General features: G+C 49.0%; 1 protein-coding gene across 3 annotated transcripts in view; it reads right to left on the bottom strand.

Moving 5' to 3' along the window:
- LOC311184284 (calpain-9) overlaps positions 1-23,250 on the bottom strand; it is a gene marked incomplete at both ends in the record, with an annotated part of 31,402 nt that extends 8,152 nt beyond the window's left edge. Inside the window, 14 exons of one of the 3 annotated variants that reach the window (XM_084254152.1) lie at positions 1,279-1,336; positions 2,532-2,612; positions 3,630-3,666; positions 5,676-5,884; positions 6,042-6,199; positions 7,490-7,650; positions 10,565-10,642; positions 12,944-13,029; positions 14,423-14,506; positions 15,359-15,527; positions 17,787-17,920; positions 18,265-18,383; positions 21,002-21,071; positions 23,038-23,250. In XM_084254152.1, the coding sequence (XP_084110278.1) occupies positions 1,279-1,336; positions 2,532-2,612; positions 3,630-3,666; positions 5,676-5,884; positions 6,042-6,199; positions 7,490-7,650; positions 10,565-10,642; positions 12,944-13,029; positions 14,423-14,506; positions 15,359-15,527; positions 17,787-17,920; positions 18,265-18,383; positions 21,002-21,071; positions 23,038-23,250 (1,657 nt within the window). The remainder of the gene's footprint in view (positions 1-1,278; positions 1,337-2,531; positions 2,613-3,629; positions 3,667-5,675; positions 5,885-6,041; positions 6,200-7,489; positions 7,651-10,564; positions 10,643-12,943; positions 13,030-14,422; positions 14,507-15,358; positions 15,528-17,786; positions 17,921-18,264; positions 18,384-21,001; positions 21,072-23,037) is intronic. The other 2 variants (XM_084254153.1, XM_084254154.1) reach the window with 2 other exon arrangements.
- Positions 23,251-24,166: the final 916 nt, after the last annotated feature.

Below are 24,166 nucleotides of genomic sequence, written 5' to 3'. Positions count from 1 at the left end.
AGCAGGGTTAAAATTATTGGAGAAATTTGAACATTTACACACTGCTAATGGAAATGTAAAAGAAATGCTTTGGAAAATGCTTAGGCAGTTCCTTAAAACATTAGCTATAAAATTACTTCTGAATTTGAGCAATTCTTTTAACCATATTCCCAAGAGACATGAAAATACATGTCCACACAACAAACATGTTATATGAGTGAATATTATCCTGTATATTACATGCTACAACGTGGATGAACCTTGAAAATGTCCTGCTAAGTGAAAGAAGCCGGATACAAAAGAACCACATATTACACGATTCCTTTTATATGAAAAGTCCAGAACAGGAATATCTATAGAGACAGAGCGTATACTAGTGGTTGCCAGGGGATGGAGGAAGTGGAGAAGGGATGGCAAATGGGTGCAGGGTTCTCTTTAGACTGATGAAGTGCTCTCAAAATTGATTGTGGTGATGATTGCATAGTTCTATGAATAACTAAGAATGGTTGGTTTGTGTGCTTTAAATGGGTAAACTGTATGTATGTGAATTATACCTCAAAGCTGTTAGAGTAAAAATGTCTCTCTATCTATCTATCTATCTATCTATCTATCTATCTATCTATCTACCTACCTCCCACCCACCCATCCGTCCACACACTGATATATGATAAACAGACACTTGCCCGCAGACACACAATTTTAACAAGAGTTATTTATGGGAGTTGAGATTACTAGTGATTTTTATTTTTGTCATAATATTTTCTGCATTTTAAAGAATTTCCTCCTGCAAACCTGCATCATTTTTGGAATCAGGAAAGAAGCCACAAAAGCTGTTTTTAAAGTCTGCCTGAGGGCCTCCCAGGTGGTGCAGCGGTTGAGCGCTGGGCTGCGAGGCTGCCCACAGCCTCTGCAGCGCCGGTTCAATCCCCCGCCACCAGCGAGGGTCCCACATGGCGCGCAGACCTCTCCTGCCACCCACTGCTCCCCTCAGCAGTGTACTTCGGTCCTTCTGCCTGCTCTGCTCCCCGCTCTGGCTCTGGTGAATTCTCTCACCCTCCCGCGCTTCTGACTATACCCAGTGCTTGTATAAACAAAACAAACAAATAAATAAAACATGCCTCTATTAAAAAAAAATAAAAATAAATAAAAATAAAAAAAAATAAATAAAGTCTGCCTGAACTCAGTCCTGGAGCAGGGAGCCTGGGGAGCAGAGCAGAACCAGGCTGGGTGCCCATCATGTGTCCACTATTCCAGGGGAGCCCTGGGGATCCCTGAGGGGTGGTGAGTGGGAACACTTACTCTTTTGCAGCACAGCATCTAAAACATATTTGAGTTCTTCTGCTGACACCTCCATGTCCTGTTGAAGTGGAGACAATTGCTTTTTGTGACTCAGTATCTTCTTACAGTTTCTTTCAATGATGAGCTTAACTTGACTTGAGAGCTAGCCCATCCCTCAGCACCCTGTTGCTTGCCCGGGTGCCCTGCACTGTTGGCCGCAGCCTGCTCACATCTCTGGGAGCTTCCAGCCACCCAGGGAGGGAGGTAAGTCAGGCCAGCCCAAGCATGCTTCCCCCAGCCCTGAGCCCAAGCTCCCTAAATGGCTCCTGTGTCAGAGGACACTGGGATCTGAGTGTCCAAGCTTCTGTCACAGCAGAAGCACCAGGAGAGCTTCAAAAATGCCCACACTGGGGGTTATCCCAGGGGCTTATCCCAAAAGCACCGGGAGAACTTCATGAATGCCATATTGGAGCTTATCCCACTTTGATCAGGACAACTGAGAGTCCGCTTCATTGATTATTTTTGAAAGCTCTGGGGATGAATTTCAGAACCATTGACCTAGATGGTCCAGTAAATTCCACTAAATCTCAGCACCAGCTGCGCTCAGAAGCTTGAGAGAAATACAGAGTCTTAGACCTAAACCAATATTATTTACAACTACCAGCTGAGAGGTTTCAAGGGAACACGCCTAGAGCAGTATCAAGGACATAGGAAGCCTGAGCAGGACAGGGAAGACCCCCACTCCCCCGACCCCCAAACAGCTAGGGTCTCCAACAAGCAAGCTGAGCAGCTAAGAGGGTGGGAATGGGCAGGGAAAGGGCAGGAAGCAGGGCACAGACGCTCCATGTTGCCTGACCCCACAACTGCCCAAATGGCCACATCTCTGTGAACTGGCAAAATGCTGGCATGCATTGGTGGCATCACAGGAACTGTCCTGACAATACCACCTTCAGCAGAGCAGAGAGAGCAGGATGAAGGTGCCAATTTCTGGGCAGAGGTCAAAGGAATCCCCTCCTAAGGTTTTCTGTAGTTCCAACATAAAGTTTCTGGGCCTGGCTGGGCTCCGCTGGGTGCTGTGGCCCCATCAGTGCCTTCTGGAGTGAGAGCTGTGAGGAGGAGGCCGTCCTCAGCCCTTCTCAAGAGAACAGGGCTGCTTTCTCCCCGCCAGCTCCTGCCTGCCTCTGGGTCCCTCTCAGGGAAGTGTCACCTCATGCTTGGAGGGGGAGGCTAGGCCCCTCGGCCCTGCAGGGCATCAAGGGCACGGGCAGCCCTACCTCACCAGCGATTTGTTCAAACATGGCCCGGAACTGCTGCTCCTCCTCTGTCTCCCGAGCAGGCGAAGTTGGCTTCTGAGGCTAAAATGAACCAGAGGAACTTGCTTGGGAGCCACAAGAGAGAAATTGGCATTTAGTTTCCCAAAGAAAAAGCAGGAAAGGCAAGCCCTGGGCAGGAGGTGGTGCCGCCCACAGGTGGAGAGGCCAGGACCTCCATGGCAGCCTCACATGCCTGTGCTGGGTGGTGCCCAGGATTGGCCACAGCCAGTAGCATTAGGAATGAGAGTTTCCCCTCCTTGTGAGGGCTCTTTAGAAGAAACATCTGGAAGGACTTCCTGGGACTGGTGGTGCCCTCCTGAGAGGACTTTTGGAAACCTGACTCCTGGCAGAGGCCTGGTCCAGCCAGGGATGCCATCACCCCTCCCCTTCTGCCAGCGCAAACTGCACCACCTTGACTATCATTACCTGCTTCATCATTTGTCACGGTAGGTGGGAAATCTTTATAGGCAGGATCTTTCCAGTACAGAGCACCGGGTCTGGTGCATGGCAAAAGGTCAGTAAAGGTTTTGGATGTTTTGTTTCGGGTCTGCTCATGAGCTGCATCCCAGAGAGGGCAGCAAGGAGAAGAAAGTCCTTCCTGAAAACTGGTCACTGCTCGAGATGGGGGTGTCAGATGTTCTGGTCACACCAGCATCTCCTGGAAGCCTTACAACCCTTGGACAAAACTAAAACCAGCCCCGACCTCTCTCCCAACAGACAACATCAGGGAGAACTGATGTGTTCCCCAAGCCCACAGTCAAAAATTCTACCTGCTTCTCCCATTTTTGTTTTATCAGTAGCTTTTCTGAAATTGCATACTTTTTAAAGAGATTCCATCCACCTAAAAACCATCCGTAACCTCTCAGGAAACAGAGGGAGTGGGCAGTTCTGTTGGAAGAAAGGTCACTTTTGTTCTCCAAGAGGTTAGAATCAAGGTACTTCCTTCCATCGAGGTAACCATTCCTTGAACTTTGGAATTTTAAGTGACCTTATGGTCTGAAGGAAATTTCAAGGACAGTTGCTGAATCCCACCCTCCACAGTAGCCCAAGAAGGCTCACCTCAGGAAGGACAATGTCTACATTTCCATCCATGTCCCTGTGGGCACAAAAACCATGTTGATAATCATAGATTCACTTCCCCATTAGACGCTGCAGAGCTACAGGGTTCAGAGGTGCTGGAAGGTTCTGTACCATAGAAGCCTTCCTCTTCTGTGACTGCATTTCACAGGGTTTGCAGCCTCTAGGCACTGACCTCCCTCTCCACTCGTCACTCAGACCTTGCTCAGCATGAAAGTTCGAGGAAGACCATGTGGTCTTCACTCCAAGCAGAACTTGTCAATTCTGGGTTTTGTAAAAGACACTCAGCTGTTGAGGGTTAATCATTAGTGGGAAAATTTTAAAAGCTTATAGAGCAAGTTGAGGTGGAACCAACAAGATCACTTTTCAAGCTGGATTCTTCACCTTTGGCTCTTCCCCCATCGATGTGAACCCCTGAGCCCACTGGGAGGGTGTGTTTCTGTGCTCACAGGTGGAGGAATTAGGAAACCACAGCAGGTTTACTTTGCTGCCCACACACATAGGGAAACCCGCAGCACTTGGGAAGTAGTCAGATTAGAGGAGGAGCAGGCTTCAGCTGTTGAAGAAAATATCTGGAGGAATTCAGTTTTACAGATTAAATCCTGCAGCATTTCCAAAGACAAATTATTGAAAATTCAAAAGGGTAAAAAATAAACATTAACATGAAACCAGGACAGCCCCCTTTACCTCCTCATCCCCTGGGCCTCCACAACATAACCCTTTCAGAGCTTTTCACTATAGTTGAGGAGTCTCCAGTGAGGATGAAGCCAAGGGAAATTGAGCTGAAGGTGGCTTTTCTGTGACTGAGCTACTTGTGTCTGTTACTGATGCTTGTGGTATCACAGCAGATGGTACACTGTGCATGATATTCACTATCACAGCAGGTTATACGCTGCATCTTTTATGTTCAATATCACCTTCCATTATACACTATTGTACATGCACTGAGAATGGAGTTACTTTGACCTCACCCCCCCTAATGTACTGAGAACATGAAGGGTAAAAGATGGGCTCAGCCACAGGAGTTGCTGATCGGCACGGATCTCGCATAGGGGTCTTTTGTGTGAATGGATACTGGACAATTCATCCTCAGTGTGTATCAGTATCTGAGAGAAGAAGAGAAAGACTGGAGAAAGACTTTGCAGCCGAGTTTTAAAAATCAAAGATTGCATTGCTTTTCTGTTGCTGACGAGAAAGAACCACGACTTCTGCAGTCAGCTTGGGAAACCCAACCAGACTTTGTAATTGTGAAACTCAGTCCACAACACAGTGCAATTCTATGCCACTAGACAAAACAAGTAATAGCAATTCACAATGTCAAAGGACAAACAGGAGCTCGAATACTTATGTCCCTTATCCAGAACAGGCCATGCAGCCACCGTCATCTCCATCTTGTTGTCTCAGGTTGATACTTTGATGGGAATCAACAGAAAATGAATTAGTAAAGTTTGTCATTCTCTGGGGTCCTAGAGAGTCTCCATTGGGAGAAGAAATAGGTTCTTGAAATTTGAACCACCCACCACTCCCCCTGCCACAGAGTTATTAATGGTAAATGGACAAAAGAGAAACTTCTTCCATAGAAACAACTGATACAAAATAATTTTGCTAAGACATTTTGAGGGAGAGATGGCAGAATATTGGGTATGTGAAAGGCTACTAAAATGGAGCTGAAAGGATGTGTGATTCTTGAGAGTTGGAATAGCCACCCCTTTTATCATGCACAGAAACACCTCTGGCATCCCCCTCATGTCGCTCCCACCCCAGAAGCTTCTTGGTAATAGAAGAACTTCTGGAAAATGAAGGGCTTCACCCAAGAGTGTCTTGTGAACATGGTTCTGGAGTAGGTTGGAAAGAGCAACTTTTTCATGTCAGAACTAACTGGAAATATGCTGATCAGTTAAGACCCTCCCTTTTGCCCCCTCCTGGTTTCTCAAGTAGATCATGAAGAGGACAGGGGGCCATGACTCCAACCACCCTCTGGTGACATCTCTGGGAGTAAAGCACCAAAGGGGGATTCTTGAAACTCACCGGGTAATAGCCTTCTTCTCTGAAAAGATCCTCAGGCAGAAATCTGCTTCCTGATGGGGCTCGAAAGTGCTGGGAATCAGGATGTACTCCCCAGGGGGCAGTTTGAACCGGTCAGAAACTTCCCTCAGGTTGATGAAAGGTTCCCTTTTGGCCTGGGAAGCGTGGTGTCTGAAGAAGTCTTTGCTCAGGTGCTCGATTTCGCTTGGGCACTGCAACAGGAGTGTGAATGGAAGTGGTTTTCCTGGCTGCGGGTTTCGGCTACTTGGACACAGTTGAGGCCTGGCATTGAGTGTCAGGTGTGAGGCTGAAAAGGGACCAAGAACTTAGGACTCCATGGATTCTCAACTGTAATTGGCATCTACCCACCTGGTAAATAGCATAGCCGATGGTCAGCTTATCAGCTCCAAACCTCTTGAGTTTCCTTCGATCTTTTTGCATCAGGGCCACAAGGAAAGTGCATTCCTCCTGCCCCTCATCTTTCTCAGTCAGGGACAATTTTATCTGTGGATTGGTCCAAAAGGTATCTGCCATTCAAAAGAGGCAGGTTATTTTCCCTTTAAAAAACTCCAAAACCAAAAAACAAAGGGGACACACACATCCTACCCACTCCCATCAATTCTCCCAAACCTGAGAAAGTGTTTCTCCCTGTCCTGATTTCCCTCTTGCCCTATTTTCTACAACCCCCTGGGAGAATGCAAAGGGGTCTCTTTTCCTTCTACCTCTTGGAACCATTTCCCATGCAACTGTTCAAAGACATTCTTCTGCATTTTGTCCACTGCAATTTGTTCCATCTTTTTTTTTTTTTTTTTCCATTTCGCATTTCAAAGGTGAGTGCAGGGCGCTGTGCTTGACTCCCAGGGCCCACTCAATGGTGATGTGATTTGAGCAGAAGTGACCTCAGGCCACCTCCAAGAGTGAATGCTGACTGTTCTACGGCGATTCCCTCTTGCCACAGGGAACTGCGACAATTCTAGTCAGCAGCATTCACCGGGCATGCAGGCTTAAGGAATCCCCAGTTAGAGGGAAGTTCAGGGCTTTTGCTTGATGACCCTTAGGAGTTCTTGCTGAGCAGGTCAGTGAATGAGGGCTGGGGAGCTGGCTGCCCTCCCATCCCTGTAAAGTGAAACAGTCTAAGGTGAAACAGTCAACCGAGCAAAGAGGGCAGAACAGACTATCACAAGCATATCACGGATCGATCTGTGCTTGAAGCCCACTCTGCTCCTCTGGACTTTTCAGTTATGAAGGACAATAAATTCTTTTTTTTTTCTTTTCTTTTTTGGGAAGAATTATTTATTTATGCATGCAAGAATTGGGGTCCATGCCAGAGGTGTGGGTGTGAGAGGATTCACCAGAGACAAAATGGGGAACAGAACAGGCAGACTGACTGAAATACACTGCTGAGGGGAGCAGCGGGTGAGACAGGAGAGATCTGTTGCACCATATGTGGGTCACCTCCCTGGCCGGGGGTCTAACTCGTGCTATAGAGGCTGCAGATAGCTGCATAGTGCTGAGACTTAACCCCTTATGCCACCAGGGAGGCCCAATTCTTTTCATTTCTAAACTAGTGTGAGTGTGTCTTCTGTTACTTGTCAGGGAAGATAACCCAAGTGGTAAAACAAAGGAGGTTCCTTGAGCAATTCTTGTCCAAAGTCCTCCCAAACCTTTGCCACCCTCTTTTCCCAATCATCACTGAAATGTTTCTGTCTAGCACCGTGTTTTGGGCCTTCTCTAGGGTCCTGGGCCTGATCCACTGATGTCCTGCTTTGGACTCAACACTTGGGGATGACAAAGAGAAGGGCAGGGAGACTACCAACCCAGGAAATTGCGGCAGCCTCCAGCCGTGGAGCCCCGCACCCAGCTTCCTTGATGGACCGTTACTTCCCACTTGTGGAGGGCATCCTTCTCTAGGGCATCAGGAGTGAGGTTGCAGATCTCCACTTCATCAAAATGGGCCTTGAAGTCCGCAAATGCCATCCTGCAGCAAAGTGGAGAGAGACATGCTCTGGACGGATGACATGGCATGACCTACTCATTCATTCAATCATCCAACAGTTATTGAACACTTGCTTCTGTCCTGGAGGATTGGGGAGAAATCAGGCCTGGGGAGAAGAAAATAGACTCCTCCCCAAAAAAGGTAAAGAAAAGGTTAAGAAAGATAAAAAGGAAGAAAAGCTTAAAATATAGTTTGAGATATATATATATATATATATATATATATATATATATATATATAAGCACTACAAAGGAAAACAAAGTAGGGTGAAGGGGGAGTGTGCAGTGTGGGGGATATTTTAGATAAACAGCTAAGGGAACTTCTGACTGTTCAGGTGGAGACCTGGAGTGTAGGGGTTGGGACATAATGACTTTTTGGCAGTCCAGGTAGTTGGAGAACAAGATCTTAATTGGCTAAGTCAGTAAAGGATGATGTTCAAAGATAATGGTGGACCAGAGTGGTCATCATAAGGCTTTCAGCTTTTACTCCGATTAGATGGAGAAACATGCATGTGTTAACATGACCCATAACCCTTGACCCATGAGAAAGGGCACAGATAGAAGTGGAGTCACCAGCTATGAAGTGCGTGCTGTTGTCCAGGTGACAGATGAGGGTGGGTCAGTCCAGGCTGGTAGCACAGGAGGTGGTGAGCAGTGATCAGGTTTAAGACATATTTTGAAGGTTGAGCCTATAGGACTGGCTGGAGGATTAAATGTGAGGAAAAGAATGAAATGCAAGAAGATACGTGGTTTGAATAGTTGGATGGATGAAGACGGAGAAGACTGTGTTGTCGCAAGTTTGGGAGAGAAGGATTTGAGGTTTAGGCATGTGATCCTGGGATGTGCTAGTGAGTGGATATTCACAGGGAGATACTGAGTAGATCCTTGAATATATGGATCTGGAATTCCAAGGAAAGGAACTGAAGATATAAACTTGGGAGTATTGAAAACATGGGTGATCCTCAGAATATTGTGCATGTTTGACAATCTCTTGAACCTGCTCTTAGGAAGGCAACATCGTGTGACACTTTTCTATGAGTCCTATGACACAAATGTGTGCAGAAGAAATTGATCTTAACCCATATTCCAAGCTGGTCAGAACCAAGAGACTACTGACACAAAACCAAGAAAACAGGAAAAAAGAACAGATTAGACCACATCCTGAAGCAAGGGGTCCATCCCAAGATTCTGGAAACCTTTTCATATACAGATCCATTTGTAACTATTTGATCAGACTTATTCAAGGCCACAGCTTTACATTCCTAACTTTTATTTCCTTTCTACCTCCATTTCTATAAAATCATTTCTAGTTTCCAGATTTGAGCCTTGGCTCCTATCTCCTTGTTGGTTGACCTCACAATAAAAATAAAACTTTCTTCCCCCCCAAAATGGTGCTGTAGTGGTTGATTTTGATGAGTGACAGAAAGTGAGCCTGTTGCTGGTTTCAGTATCAGTGCAAAGACAGTGTGATATTTTAATTTATAAGAAATATTTTGTCATTCAGGTGACCAAAGTGTATTTCTCATGTATTTGGTCTTTATCCCCAGTTCCTGACAAATGGCTCCCCGAACTCAAATTTTCTTATTGTTGAAAGTGATAAAGTATCTTTTGTTATGTAATGTAGGGGAGTTTGGGAAGCATCTAATGAGTGGGTCTAGGTTTTGCTTTTGTCTAATGACACAAAGGACACAGAAACATTAATTCAAAAGGGCACCTGCACCCCTATGTTTATAGCCGCACTATTTACAATAGCTAATTTATGGAAACAACACAAATACATGACTGGAAACAACCCCAAAATACATGACTGGATCAAGAAGATGTGGTACATATACACAATGGAATATTACTCAGCAATCAAAAAAGATAAACTTAGGCAATTTGCAGCAACATGGATGGAGCTGGAAGCGATCGTGCTCAGTGAAATAAGCCAGAAAAAGAAAAATACCGGATGGTCTCACTCATAGCAGGAACTTAGAAAACCTAAATAAGGGACCAGGAAGAAGACTAATTGTAATAAAGTAAAAATCAAAATCAACAATCAGCTATAAACCAGAGACACACTTGGTGGGAAGGGGGTTGGGGAGGGGAGGAGGGGATATATTTGGGACAAAATAAGGGGGGTGGGAATTGTATGGGTAATATAATAAAGATGAAAATGCATACATTGTGCAAAAATGAAAAATGATGTAAAAAATATATAAAATGAAAAAAAAAAAAAAAAGGGAAGGACTCAGGCAAAAATTCACTGGTGTGAGCATATGAAAGGAAACAGAACCAAAAATCAGACATCTGTGGTCTGGCAGAGTTGGAAAGAGTCAACCTTTTCCGGGTCGCATAGGAAGAAACAAGATTTGAAATGATTTCTAGAGATAAAGGGCTATTAACCAACTTTCCCTTAGCAAAGATTTTCAGCTCTGTGGAAAGGCCAGATTAAGAATTCCTTCCCACTGATCTGTATTTTGAGATGCTCCAAAGGTGGCTGCCTTCAAGGGTCCCTGTCACCAAGTTGGGCCTGGAGGTAGTGACCCAGGAGCAGCTTGCTGCCTGCATGCAAATTCACTGGGCTGCAGATTCAAATGCAAACTTGGATGGTGGATGGTTTAGTGGAGGGAGGCTGGGTGAGTGCTGGGAGGCTGAGCCTTCTGTTTCCTGGGTCACATGGAATCCCTTGACACTCTAAACAAATCTGGAGATGGGGAGAGTCCCCAACACGTGACATTAAATCCTTTGCCAACCTGGGTGGATATAAGGGTTTTGAGACAGGAGTAAGTGATTTACTGAAATGTACGATAAAATTATACGATGAAATGGGGTGTTCTTTACACCCAAAGGCCCTGGGGCCTTGTCATACCTGTTTTGCATTTAGTACAGAAATAAAGAGGAAAGAACTGTACCAGAATTCTCCATCGTCCAGAGCAGCGTGACACAGGCGCTTTTGCTCAGCGAGGCCCACAGAACGCCATTCAGAAGAACTAGGAGTAAAAAAAATCATCACGTGAGTCATGAGCAGTACTGGCCTTGGGTCGGGAGAGCACCCTTTCCTGGGAACCAGGGTGTACAGTTATGAAAGGAATAGATCCTGGTCAGTGACTATACCATGGACCCCAGAAATGTGCCAGAGGCTTTGAGATTGATCAGAAAGTACATTTCCAAGCGCAGCCAATGGAAGAAGGTGCTTCTCATGAGACCACCACAGGCAGGGAAACTCACTTGACCCCTGTTCTTTGTCAGCTGACACTTTGAAAAGTCATAATCATAACTTGTTTGACAAGCTTGTTTGACATTGATCTACCAAGTACTTTCTTTCTGTGACCTCCCTGGAAAGCTGGATCGTGTTCTGCCAGGGGGCCTTGCCTGTCCTCAGGTGAGCAGCTACCTACTGCCCTCCATATTGGGAATGACACCTCTAAGGCCACTGCTTCTTTGGGACATCCTCCTCCCTCCAACACACACACACACACACACACACACACACACACACACACACACACCCCTGTCTCCAGAAGCAGTTCACCCTTGAACAACTTGGGGTGATCAACCTCCTGTGCAGCAGAAAATCCAAATGTAACTTATTTTCACTCCTCCTTATCCTGAGGGTTCTGCATCTGAGGATTCAGCCAAGCATCATGCAAGGTTGGTTGAATCAGTGGCTGCAGAACCTGCTGAGAGGTAACAGATCTGAGTATAATGAACGTGTACAGTTAAATGTGCTGTTGAAGGATCAAGTGCATTTCAAATGGGGCTGCCACCACCTCAGCACTCTCAAGGGGGGAACCATTTCCCACACCCCGTGGGTCCCGACTCCTGGGGATGAAGAGCCCAGAGAACCCAGAGCCTCTCTCCAGGTTGCCCCTTTCGGGATCTGGAGAACAGAACTAAGAACCTTTATTTTTTCCTTTGGGCCATTTTCTTCCAATGGCTCACACCACATAATGTGTCCAAAGGCTAAGCTGAGCTTTCCAGCCTCCCTCTGGCACTAGGCAGAATCAGGATCTGGGATCAGGGTGGGGACAGACCCTCCCACCCCTCCAAGGCTGCCTGGAGGCAGGCAGTCCCCACCTGTGTTCCAGGAAAAACCCACTTTTCCCTCTTCACCATGTTTCTCAGGGAAAGGAAAAAGTAGCCTTTGTCCTTTTAGAGACTCTGTCCCCTGAGTTAAGGGACTCTATAAATCTTAGGAGCTAAAAGCAGTCTCATTCCTTTTGATTTCGTGATTTCTCTTCCTTCCCTTTCCACCAGGAGAGGAAGGCCGAGTTCATGCCTGCTTTGATGTGGGTCTGTTGTGAATCAGTCTCTGCCAAAGTCCCTTGGTTCTGAGGCGGTGGAAGGCAGCAGGGGTAGGGGGTGGCGGGAAGGGAGCAGTGATGGGGGACACTTCAGTGTCAGTCTCCTGCCCTCAAGCTAGAGTCTGGTTAATAAAGCCACAGACACACAGATGACTGGCGCCCCCTGGTGACTTGTCTGAGCAGAGGCCAAACACGGACTTGGCTTTAATCAAGTTCTATATTTGTACAGACTCCCTAGAGTCCCAGGAGCTGCAGGTGGGCAGAGAGGACAGCAAGAGCCCAAGCTGGCCAGAGCTCTGGGTGAGGAAGGAGAGAGGGAGGTGGTAGAGACAGGTCAGGGTGCGTCCTGCCTGTGCACACCTGCTACATACAGCCCATCATCCCAGGCACGGGCGCCACCTCTCAAGGGACATGGAGGGGACACAGGCCTGAAAGGAAGACCTTTCCTATAATTGGAGTCAAATAAATAATCCTGGTCATCAGAGCAGTCGTAGTGGCTGAATTTCCTATTCCACTTTGTCTGCCTCACCTGGGTTACGGGGCTTCTGGCCAATGGCCAGAGAATCCTGTACTGACCTGCTGTCAGCACTCAGGGATTCTCACACCCAAAATACTCACTGCCACTACACACGTACAGACACACACACACACACACACACTTCACTGGGGCCACTCATATGTGGAGATAAAGACCCACGATACATGGGGATGTGAACTATCCGCATGGGAGGCAATACAGTCACCGACATGAATACAATCCCAGGGAAGACAAAAGGCCACTCTAAGAGTCTTCCCTGAGAGTCAAGTTTGACTGCAAGGCGGGCCCCAGGGGATGAAGGGGAAAGAGGTGAGGTCACCCAGAAGCCAGGGGAGCACGTTTGACATTCTTCTCCTCCTTCCCAGGACACACCAGCCAGCCTTGGCCCACTGGACCCCATGAACAGCATTAAGGTGGGCGCCAGCCAGAGAGACGCGGTGGGGACCCACCTGTCGCTCCAGGGCCCATTCCACTCAACCTGGCCCCAAGGGTTCCGGACTCTGATCAGCTCAGTTTTCTGGCCTCGGAAGTTTACCTGGAAGGTAAAGGCAGCAGGGGAATGTGAAAGGATCAGTTCATGTGATGTGTGAGTTCTGGAGTGGATCCTCTCAGCTGGGGCTGGCTTTACCGGAAGCCTCTTGACTTCTATACATTAAAAACATGTCAAAACTCATCCATTCTTAACTTGCCCACGGAATTGTCCTGCTAAACATAGTGGCTAACGTGATGTGAATCTTCAGATGAAGGAGTTACTTGCTAGACTGCAATTTCCCTAGAGGCTTGTTTATCTGGGGAGCCTCAGAATCCACGGTGAAAGATGAAGAGTAATTCTGAGAAGCGCTCAGTGAGCAACTACTGACTTTCCTTCATCCTTAGCCTCTTACAGCTGAACAACAAGCATAGAAACACATGTTGGGAATTTAAACAGCAACAATAAATAAACACCACATCTAAGTCTTCCAAAGCCAATATTCTCCCATTTGGGGTGTCATCTGAGGATCTCTGCTGTCCACATCAGTAGCCTGGAGTCAGGAAAGAAAGCCCAGCCAGCTGTCCTTACTCTGCTCTGGGGCAGGAACTGCACAGTTCACAAGGACTTTGGAGAAAGAGAAAATAGACTTCTGCTCATCAACTAGCTAGAAATTTGAGCTCTCAGAGCAGTTTCCTCTGATATAGGTATATATGTATATACACACACAGGTATCTATGTATATACACACATACATCACACTACACAGGACAAAACAATATCACTGTGAACGAACTGAGTTGCTCCACTTTCTTGGATTTTATTCTATCAGAGATTTCCAAGTTCAGATTCAACCAACCCTGGATGTTACTTTGTTGGTTGAATCTTGAATTTGGAGAACCTATTATAACGGACTTAGGCATCTGTGGATTTTGGTATCCTAGGGGTGGCGGGTTGCCCTAAAACCAATACCCCACAGACACTAAAGGACAAATTGCAGTTAAGCTTTTGAGGAGGCAACAGTTATGTGCAGCTAGTGCCCCTGCATCATGGGTCCACTGTGTATCTGTATTGTACCAATCTCCATCTATCCATCTATCTCTACCTACCATCCAGCCACGCAGCCTGCCAGCCATCCATCCATCCATCCATCCAGCCAGCCATCCATCCATCCTAATGAGTCTTTTCTCTGGAGAACGCTATTACAGGATTGATGTGGAATTAGAGAAGAAAAGAAAAACAAAGACCAGGTTCTCCTATCTGCTGCACAAGTTGGAAACTATGATGGAAGCTCATGTTACTTTCTTCCCTGTTTTGCTGTTTTGCATACTGGCTGCCTCCTCTAGGTGACACATTCTCTGAAGTCTGAAAGCACAGTTTAAGCTTCAATGCACTAAGGAAAAGGATGAGCAGGTCACGGCTGTCCCTGCACCCACCAGCAGGAGTGCACGTCACCTACCTGATCAATTCCTGTCACAGTGTAGGCATGACCCTTAATGAGACCAAAAGGTGTCCGGGCTTCGGACTCTGCAATATTTCTGGCCTAAAACATGAAAATAGCACTGTTGGGCCCATCGAGTAAGTCACTCCCCTACCAGGCCAGACCCAGATCTGCCTGGCCTGGCCTCTTTGCTCCGCAGGAGGAAGGGACACACAAAATGTTCCACAGGAGGCCCCTTAGTGACAATGAGGCATTCCCAGCCTCTCCCCAGGATGAGAAGCCCCTCGTTCCCAACAAAGAGTTGACTTTCTGGCCCCAGACAGAACTGTCTGATCATCCCCTCATGGGGGTGCACAGTCATATGCACGTGGAGACATTTTGTTACACTCAGCTCCGGGTCACCAGCTTGAAAACACCAGGAGATGGGGCATTTAGTAGCAAAGAACAAATTCCCAAGGTTTACTCAAGAGGAAACAGAAAACTTGGATAAGTTTCACAACTAGATGAGGCAAAACTATGTGTGTGTACATAAAGAAATTAGAAAAAATTCTGTTAAGTATCTACTGATGTATTTTTCATGATGTGTGACATCAACAAAGATTCCAGAAAATAGTAGGGTTTCATTTCATGAAATCAAACCTAGCCATGCGTTCCTGAGTGTGTGTGTGGTTGTTTGTATGAGCAAGGGCAGAGCTGAGAAGGGGACACACAGCACCTCTGGGGTAGAGAAAGGGACAGAGATTTGTCAGGATTGTTCTACCTGACACAGCAAGGGTGCCTGAGCTTCGTCATTTGAAAGACATTAAATAGAAACTTCTGCTTGGATTAAAATAAACAAACACTGACACTCTCCAGTCCTGGAAGTGCCAGCCCTCCTGTGTGTGCTTAGGGCACCTGCTCATGCCTCTGACTCTGGCAGAGAGCTTGGAAGGGAGAGACAGGTGAGCGACTTACTTCGATGGAGCAGCCCACCAGAGAGCCCCTCTTCAAGGCCTTCTCGAGAATCTCATAGAAGTTTTCTGGAGCCTCTTTGGTTGTGAAGGTCTCGGCTACACCCCCAGTGAAGTCTTCCATGGCCTCCATGGCGCTGCCCCCCATCAGTGCCTCATAGCTCCCATTCAACCTGTGAAGCCAGAAGTTTGGAAGCGGCTGCAGGGATGAGGAAGGCCACCAGGTGGCGCCCCCAGCCAGAGGTTTTTCTAACTGAATCAGAAACCTCCCAAGGCTTGCCCTGGCTGGGTGGCAGGAAGGAAGATGGGAAGTAGGATTTGGGGTCTACTTCATGTTCTGAAGACACAAGAAATCTCTGTGAGATAGGAGCCTGGTGTGGGTTACTCTGACCCTGGGTTCAAGTGCCAGACCCATCTCTTACAGCTGAGTGTTGTTGTGCGAACCCGCTCATGATTCAGTTTCATGATTTGCAAAGTGGGGCACAGTTGTCCTCTCCCCTCTAGGGCTGCTGTGATGTTTAAATAAGTCTCTCTCTCTCTTCATAGGACCTGACCAGGAAAAAATTAGTCGTGTAGACAGAGGTAAGGAACTTTTCCTTCCTGGTCTCAGGTACTGCAATCATACAACTGTACACGTAACATGTCTGTACATGTACACACACACATACCTACACACAGAATGTGCATATAGACACATAATTTATATATGTGTACTCTGCTTGAGTTATGAAATAAACTTTGTCGGTGTGTAGCAATGTTCACTATTATTTTCATTTACAGTTTCTTTTCTTTTTTTTTTTTTAAAGATTTATGTATGCATACAAGAGCTGGGGTAAAGGCCAGAGATGTGGGGGGTGAGAGGATTCACCAGAGACAAAGTGGGGAACAGAACAGGCAGACAGACTGAAATACACTGCTAAGGGGAACAGTGGGCGAGGCAGGAGAGGTCTGCTATCCCTAGTGGGTCCCTCTGGCCAACTGCGAATTGAACTCATGCTGCGGAGGCTGGGGATTGCTTCATAGTGCTGTGCTTAATCCCTTGAGCCACCAGGGAGGCCCCCATTTACAGTTTCTTAATGACAAATGATGCTGAACATCTTTCTATGAACTAATTTGCCTTCTTTAAGGAAAGAATTAGTTTCTATGAACTAATTAGTTTCTATGAACTAATTAGTTTCTATGAACTAATTTGCCTTCTTTAAGGTTGCCTTTAGGCAACCTCTCCTTGAGGCAAAGGTTTCAAATCCTACCAACTGACTCAAACCTTTTGCACAGCTTGGGGTGGAGGGAGGTGATGGGTTCCCTCTTCTGAGCTCCTGGAGAATGAAACCACACCCAACCCAGCCCCAAGCAGAGAAGCTGACCCTAGAGAGGAGGGGTCCCTGATGGTAGGACTCGTTGAAGGACTGGGTTGCCCCCACCAGGCCTGGAAAGCATCCCCTTTGCTCACCCCAAGCCTGTCAGTGGCACCAAGGGTGTTTATGCAGACCAGGTGGGCATGTGGGCAAAGGAGCACCTTTGGGTTCATTCATGGTTTAATCCCATCCTGCTGATTTGAGGATTAATTGAGCCTCAGTTTACCTTCACTTTATTTGGCCACTTATATACCCACTTGGAGGTAGAAGCATGGCCTTCCTCCCTGCTTCCTGTCTCTGAGGACGGATTTCCACAGCTTGAAGATCCAGGTTGAGCCCAGGGGATCCCGTGGGAGCTCTGCTATCATGGCTGCTGCTGACTAGCTGGTGGGCTGGAGAGCGACATTGCCAGAGGAACTCCAGCCACTCGGGTGAATAGAAATGACTGTCGAGATTCTACTTAGCCGGGGTTCCTAGGTTAGTGAAATCCAGAGACAGAAAGTCGCAGGCTGATGGCCGGGGGCTGGGGATGCGAAGGGGGTGTAGTGTTGAAGGGTGCAGAGTTTGAGTCTGGCAGGATGAAGCTGTGTGGGTGATGGTTGCCTAACAATGTGAATGAACTTAATGCCGCTGAAATATACAGTTAAACATGGTTAAAACAGTCAATGCACAATTTAAAAAATTTGAAAGGAGAATTCCAAAGTGGGAAAGTGACATCTCAGTCTCGGCTGGCCAGGAGCCCTGAGGCTTCTGCCCTGGCTGTGCTGGCGGGGCCGTCGCCCAGAACACATCCCTGCACTCTGGCTGCTGCCAAAGGCAGGATCCACATGCAGGGGTGGAAAGGGTTGCGCGTCGCAACGTGTCTGAGGATGGGCACAGCTAGACCCCGACAGCAAGCTGCCCCAGCCACTCCTGTTCCACCTCAGCCTGACTGGGCCCCAGGCCGGTGGCCCTGCCGCCCCACATGTGCCATCGCAGAGCCTCAGTGTCCCTCTCCACGGCTGTCCCCTGAAAAGGACCCAGGAGGGAGACTGGCCTCCCTGGGACAGGGGCCTGCCCGCGCTGGGTGACACTCACTTGGCATAGGCTTTCTCCAGCAGGGCGCTCCAGAACTCATTGTTGTCGGCCGAGTGGAGGAAGATCAGGCGGTCCCTGAAGGTGGGCAGCCGGTCATCAATCACCACGTCTACCCACTCATTGTATTGCCAGAGCTGTCACCCGGGGCAGAGACAGATGGCAGGGTTGAGTCTCACAGGAGGTCCAGCCCCGCTTTGTCCACGTTATCACTTTGCTTTTTCTCCCTGAGATCTGGAGGAAACTCACACGTGGGGTCTGCGATGGGCTCAGCTGTGCTTTGTCCGCGGAGCCACGTGTGGAGCATCCCACCCGCCCCTGACATGGACTCGAAGACCCTATGTGGCCCCCTCAGAGCCGGGATGGACAGTCCAGGGCTCTCTGACCAGTTCTCTCTCAAGAGGAAAAGGCACCCATGATGACCAGCAGCTGCAGAAACACCTGACATCACACTGTGCCCCAATGAGGTAAGTTCACTTACCTGGAAATGGAAGATCCCAGCATAACCGGAGCCAAAGTTTTGGTCCTGGGGGACCACTCTGGCCAGCGCTTTCTCGTTAAGTGTCAGGGAGGCAATGGCAGCTAACAGCCAGCAGTCGCCTGTAAGTGAAAAGTCTTCATCTCAGTTCTTACTGCTAATTTGTGGTAAACACGACAACTCCATGGCCAAAGGAGATGTGGGGCATTCCAGATGGGACCACGTTTTTTTCTGTATCTTAAAATATGGGAAGGTTACCAGCAAATCTCTCCCCTCTGCCTCCCTTCCCAGCTCTCCTGCCCACTGAGCACAGACATCTCTGGCTTGGCAGTGGTATAGGTCATGCCCACGTGGGTGTCACTGTGCTCTACTGCACATCAGCTCCGTGGAAGGCCAGGAGGCCAGGGCTGTGAGAGTTAGTGTCAGCGGGCCAGGGTGAGTGACGTCTCATCCTGCTTGGCCTGTGGCACTTGGGGTGAGCTCGGAGGGAGCACTCTGCCGGGGCTCATGCCTCCCCAGGCTAGACTTAGCTTTGTTGTAGGTAATAATAACTCATGGGTATCATCCACTTTCACTTATTTAGCATTTTCAAGATTTGTAGACTGATCTGCTGGTTTCCCCAGATATAACCTTCAAGTTAGCCCCCATTCAGAGGAAAACACAAAAGTGAGTGTGAACATAAAGCAGTGTTTTAAGCTTACACTGTACAAACTCCCACATGCATTCATGTGCTCATACTGAGCATGGGGCGGGCACCTCATCTGTACCTATCAGAGCTCTAGCTGCTGCCTGTGAAAGACGTCTGAGCAGACATTGGGAATTACCTATTTAACCAACAGGACCTCCCCATTCTACCCCAAATCTATTTGCTTGTAGTCGATAATACCACTTGAATTCATTGGAACTCAAGTGTGGCTTCCCGAGAGTTGACATTTCAGGAAAGTTCTTTGTACCACTGGACTCGGGACACTGTCACACAACCCTTTTTTGGTCATTGCCGGAGACTATTTCGCCAGAAATGTGCTCAGCTTTTGAGGAGAGACATTCAGATGGCATTTACACAATTCAGAACAAGGGAAAAAGCCCAAAGGAGATGAAAATTACTGATCACTGTTGAGTCTGTGCCAATGGATAGGTGTGGCCACCTCAAGCACGATGCTGGGTGAGGGTGCCCCCAATGTTCAGTTTGTCGGGTGAAAGCATGCAGGTGGCCACTGATAGGGAGGGGCAACGATGGTGTTGGTGATAGTCAAGTGCTTATTTGGGGGGCTGGTTCACAGCTGTCCATTTTATTGTTATCCTTTATTCATATGTAGATTTTTTTTTGCATAGAAGTGGGGTATAGGCCAGATGTGGAGTGGTGAGAGGATTCACCAGAGACAGAGTGGGGAGCAATCAGGTGGACTTACTGAAATACACTGCTAAGGGCAGCAGCGTGCTAGACAGGCGAGGTCTGCTGCACCATATGTGGGTTAGCTCCCTGGCTGGGGATCGAATTCAGGCCATAGCAGTAATAGCACGGAGACTCAACCCCTAGGCCACCAGGGAGGCTCTCCTTCATTCATATGTTATATACAGTATTCAGATGTAGAAAAAGTGCCACAAAATAATATTTGTCATCAATTATCAACTAAGGTGGTAATTTCAAAATCGTTTTATACCAAAGTGACAAAGTAAAACTTTGAAAAAACCAAAAGAGTTCCATCAATGATTTTCTAGTGATTGATAATTCCTACCCAAAGAGTATCACCAGGGGCATGCATGGAGGGGTGCGTGAGGGGAGTAGAGGAAGAATGGGGTGGACAACTGAGAGGGAGATGTTGAAGAGAACAGGGAGAACCTCTTAGGGGGGCTAAACCTCAGAAAATGAAGACCAACCTGAACACTTTATTTTTTTTGAAAAGCCAAGGTCATATTTAGAATGTATAATTCTATGTATCCACCATGTCTGTGTCTCTTTGTCTATCATCTCTCTTCCTATCTACCTGTCCATCGTCTGTTTATCTTCTGTCATGATGCATGTGTCTGTCTGTCTGTCTGTGTATCAATCATCTATCATCATTCTAGGTGTGACTTTTGAGTTCTGGGAGGGTAACTCAGCCACTTGTCATGAAGCTCCCGGCATGTCCCACTTCATCCGTCAGACCACAGTGGTGACCTCAGCTGTGGGGAACTCAGTGTCTGCTCCTGCTCACAGTAGTTTGCTCTCTTTGGTTCATTCCTCTGGGGGTTGAGGTGGTCCTTAAAGCATGAACCCCAGAGGCAGTGTGGCAAAGTGGTGAAGAGGAATTTGGGGTCTTGACTCTGCATATCTATCATGTCTATGACTTTGGATAATTTACTTTGCCTCCCTGACTTGGGTTTCTCTGTAAAATTGGGAGCTTTTGCCAAAATTGGTTGGCAAGATGAAGTGAGGCAATGAGTGCTGAGGGGAGGCCTAGCAGGCGACTGACTAATGTTCTGATGGAGCCAGCACCCAGGTAGCGCCTCTGGGTCTCTCTGTTCTCTGAAAACCGGTGGGGAGCAGAGCGCCAGGGATGTAGAGTCCTCTGGCTCCCATTCAGCAGAGCAGGGGGCCAACTGGGGAGGAGGGGGAAGCAGAAGATGGGAGCAGTCATGTTCCCCAATCCCTGTGCAGGGAGTTGCTGGGGACCTGTGCTGCTTGTGCCTTGGTGGCAGCTCAGACCCCCAGGAGCATCTGTCCAACCACCAGCTCTCCATGCGCGACCCTCTCACTCACCAAGATCCCCTTGGCAGATGTCAGTCCTGGTGGCCCCTCCGAGAATGAATTCTGGGTTTTTCACTATTTCCTGGAAGAATGAGGGCATCGTCAGTGAGGCCTGGCCCTCCCGCCCCTTCCTGGCGGGCTCTCCTTTCTTGCAGCAGAACACTTCATTCCTGTTGCATTATGTTTTCCCCATGGAGGGACAAGCAAAGGGACAGCCCAGCCTCTGGTGGGATGAGCCAGTCACTTCACTTGGCCCCTCCATCCCCTCTGCCTACATGCCGGTCAGTGTAGGAGCCTCTTCTCTGCTTGGGGAACTTGGTCTCACGCTCAGGGACCCTCCCTAGGAGCCTTTTATCCCCCCCCCAACATACTTGGTGTCTTCTTTCCAACTCATACTGTTTTAATGAAACCATCGGTGCTGTTGTTGCCTGTGATGCCCCCTTCAGAGCCCGTCTTCTGTGAGGCTGGCACTGGCTTGCCTGTGAGAACCCCATTGCTCCTCAGCTTCCTACACCATGCCCAACATTCTGAGTGATGTTCACAGTGTGTTGTGGTGGCGGGACAAGGGGAGGCTGTGGTAGGACGAGGCCTTTGAGGGAATCCATGCCTTGTTGTACGCAGTGCTGACCCCAGAGAGGGCACTGAGCAGGGGATGGCATGAGCCCCGCAGGCAGTAGCGGGGTGGCTTGATGAGTGGAGGCAGGGAGGCCAGCAGGAGGGAAGGAAGTAACTAGAATTTCTCAGGAGAAAGCCTGAGGCACTCAGTGATAGCCTTGTCAGGTTTAGGAAAATATTAGATGACCAGAAGCAGTTTAGAGATGATTCAGGTGGACTGGTAAATAGGTCAGTACACACACACACACACACACACACACAAACCCTCTATCAGGAAATAGCAATAAAGAGCTTACCACTGTATAAAGAACTCATGTGTACCTTGAACTCTGCCCTGAAGTTCCAGAATCGTGTGTGTGTGTGTTTTAAGTAGACAGGCTGTGTATTTAACACATCTTCATTATTTTCATGAAAGGAGACAGCATGAAGGCAGACATGGGGCACCCAGTGCCTTTCAGAAGGTGGGATGCAGAGCAAATGATGGTGATGCCAGTAACCGCAGCAGGACGCCGTGTCTACCGTGGACACTAGTGTCTCAGCTTCACAGGGAGGAGACTGAGGTGTGGGGATGCAGTGGTGTGACTGGTGTGACCACAGTCCCTGGACAGATGGGTGCAGGGTCTCACCTGCGTCCCGGCCCTCTCTGCACTCCGTTCCTTGCCATCACAGCCCACCCCTAGGGGCTCTCCCAGGTGGGTCCCCACCCGAGGGAAGGCAGCCAGCACCACCCAGTCAGAGGCTGAGCCCTGACTAACCCAGCACGGGAAATACTGACTCCTTGTCCCAGGCAGCAGCTCATGGCCCTTGGGACCATCACCTCCAATTGTTAGGGGTGGGGGGGCATGGACACTGGCTCATGGGTACTGCGGGAAGGGAAATAGGATGAGTTGGGCAGCCCCTTGCTTCCTATGCACCCCTATCATGGAGACACTGCACGCTTGCTTCGTGAGCCCCCGTCCACTCTGAGCACCCTGGGCTCTGAGCAGAAGCTGCTGAGCACTTTACATACATCACCCAGGTGAACACCCTCCTGGAGTGGGGGCTGGGGCTGCCCCCACCCTCTCCCCTTGGGGGGGGACCTGGTGCCTGGGACTGGCCCAACTCATCCTGAATAGCCTTGACCTCCACTCCCTGACTACCAAGACATTGTCAGACTCGAGTCCTGACCTCCATGGGAGTGAGACTGCTGGGGGCTGGATGCAGCAGATGCCCTGGAGTCCCCCTTAGAGCACCCCCAGCCCCGCCAGCTGTTATGTGCTCCCTGCATCATTCCCAGCCATCACTCTGCATGGCCTCCCCTGGGAAGCCGGCCTGGATCAGGTTTGTGCTCTGCCTCCCCTCCTGCTCCCTCCTCTCCTGCTGCCCTCTCCAGGGTCCTGGGATCCTCCTTACAAGCCCCCTGCCTGCCACCCCCACCTTCTGGCTGCACTCACCCCTGGCCGTTTCCACACGAAGGGGATCTGGGGAGTCTCGCTGTAGAAGAGAGAGGAGCTGTTGGCTGGGAAGTCTGCGTCCTCAAACAGCGTGCCCTTCCGCAGGCACTCCTGCCTCAACTGCTCGAAGCTCTGGCCTGAGGAATGGATGATGCGAGCGTCCTTGGGAGCTGGTGGTTCCTGGGGCCCCGGGGCCTGGTAGAGGTAAGGCATGGCTGCTGGCTGCTCCCCAACTGGCAGGTGGGTTTGGGGTCTGCGATGGGCAGGGAGGCGCACGATGTGTGGGCCAGTCAAGAGGGAACCAGCTCTGGCGTTCCTGGGCTGAGTGGCTCTTGGTTTTACCATTTGCCTGGCACCTCCCTATCAGGCCCAAAGGGGCACACCCTGATGGTAAACTGCAGAGAGAGCCCTCCCCCCTCCAGGGACTCTGTAGATGGGAGCTGAGGGGCGGGGCCCATTCTGGGCAGGCAGCACCCAGCACCCTCTGCCTAATGCCCTGAGGAGACCCGCGGGAGCTGGAGGATGCGGGATGAGGAAGGAGTGCCAGGAGCCACATGGGTCCAGGAGGTGGCAGGCAGTGTTCGCTGGTCAGGGAGAGCTCTGTGGGAACTGGAATCGTGTCTTCAAGTGGAGAGTTGTCCTCTGTAGCTGGGCGGTGGTGAATCATTGAGGTACCTAGTATGCGATCAGGGCTCACACAGCCCTTACACACCACCTAATGTGACATAGAGCAGGGCAAACTTCACGCTTATCTGCTCTTCCCTGGCGCTCCCAGGTGTGTGCCCTCACCTGCCCCAGGGCCTCCCACGGGCAGGGCCCAGGTGATGGCCACAGGGGTCCTGGCCCCTGAGCTGGAGGAGCGGCTGCCTGTACCCTAGACTCCTGCTCACTCAGCCTTGGGAGAGGCCTTGGGAAAGTGACTGACGCTCCGGTGACTGCAAACGCGGGAGACTTTCCCAGCAGCTCAGGTGCCCCCGTCTCACTCTCAGAGCCCGCCCCACCGAATAGTGACCCTCCCTGCAGCACCCTGCGTGTTCTCATCACAACCCTCCATTTTGCATTTAACCAGAATATTCCAGGGACCCAGCACATCGCCCCCAAATAAACCATGTTCCTTCCCACATTAGAA

The sequence above is a fragment of the Talpa europaea genome (genome assembly GCF_964194135.1).
Source record: "Talpa europaea genome assembly, chromosome: 14".
Taxonomy (NCBI): domain Eukaryota; kingdom Metazoa; phylum Chordata; class Mammalia; order Eulipotyphla; family Talpidae; genus Talpa; species Talpa europaea.
Note: the sequence above shows the minus strand (reverse complement) of the source record. Positions and strands in the feature narration are given on the sequence as shown.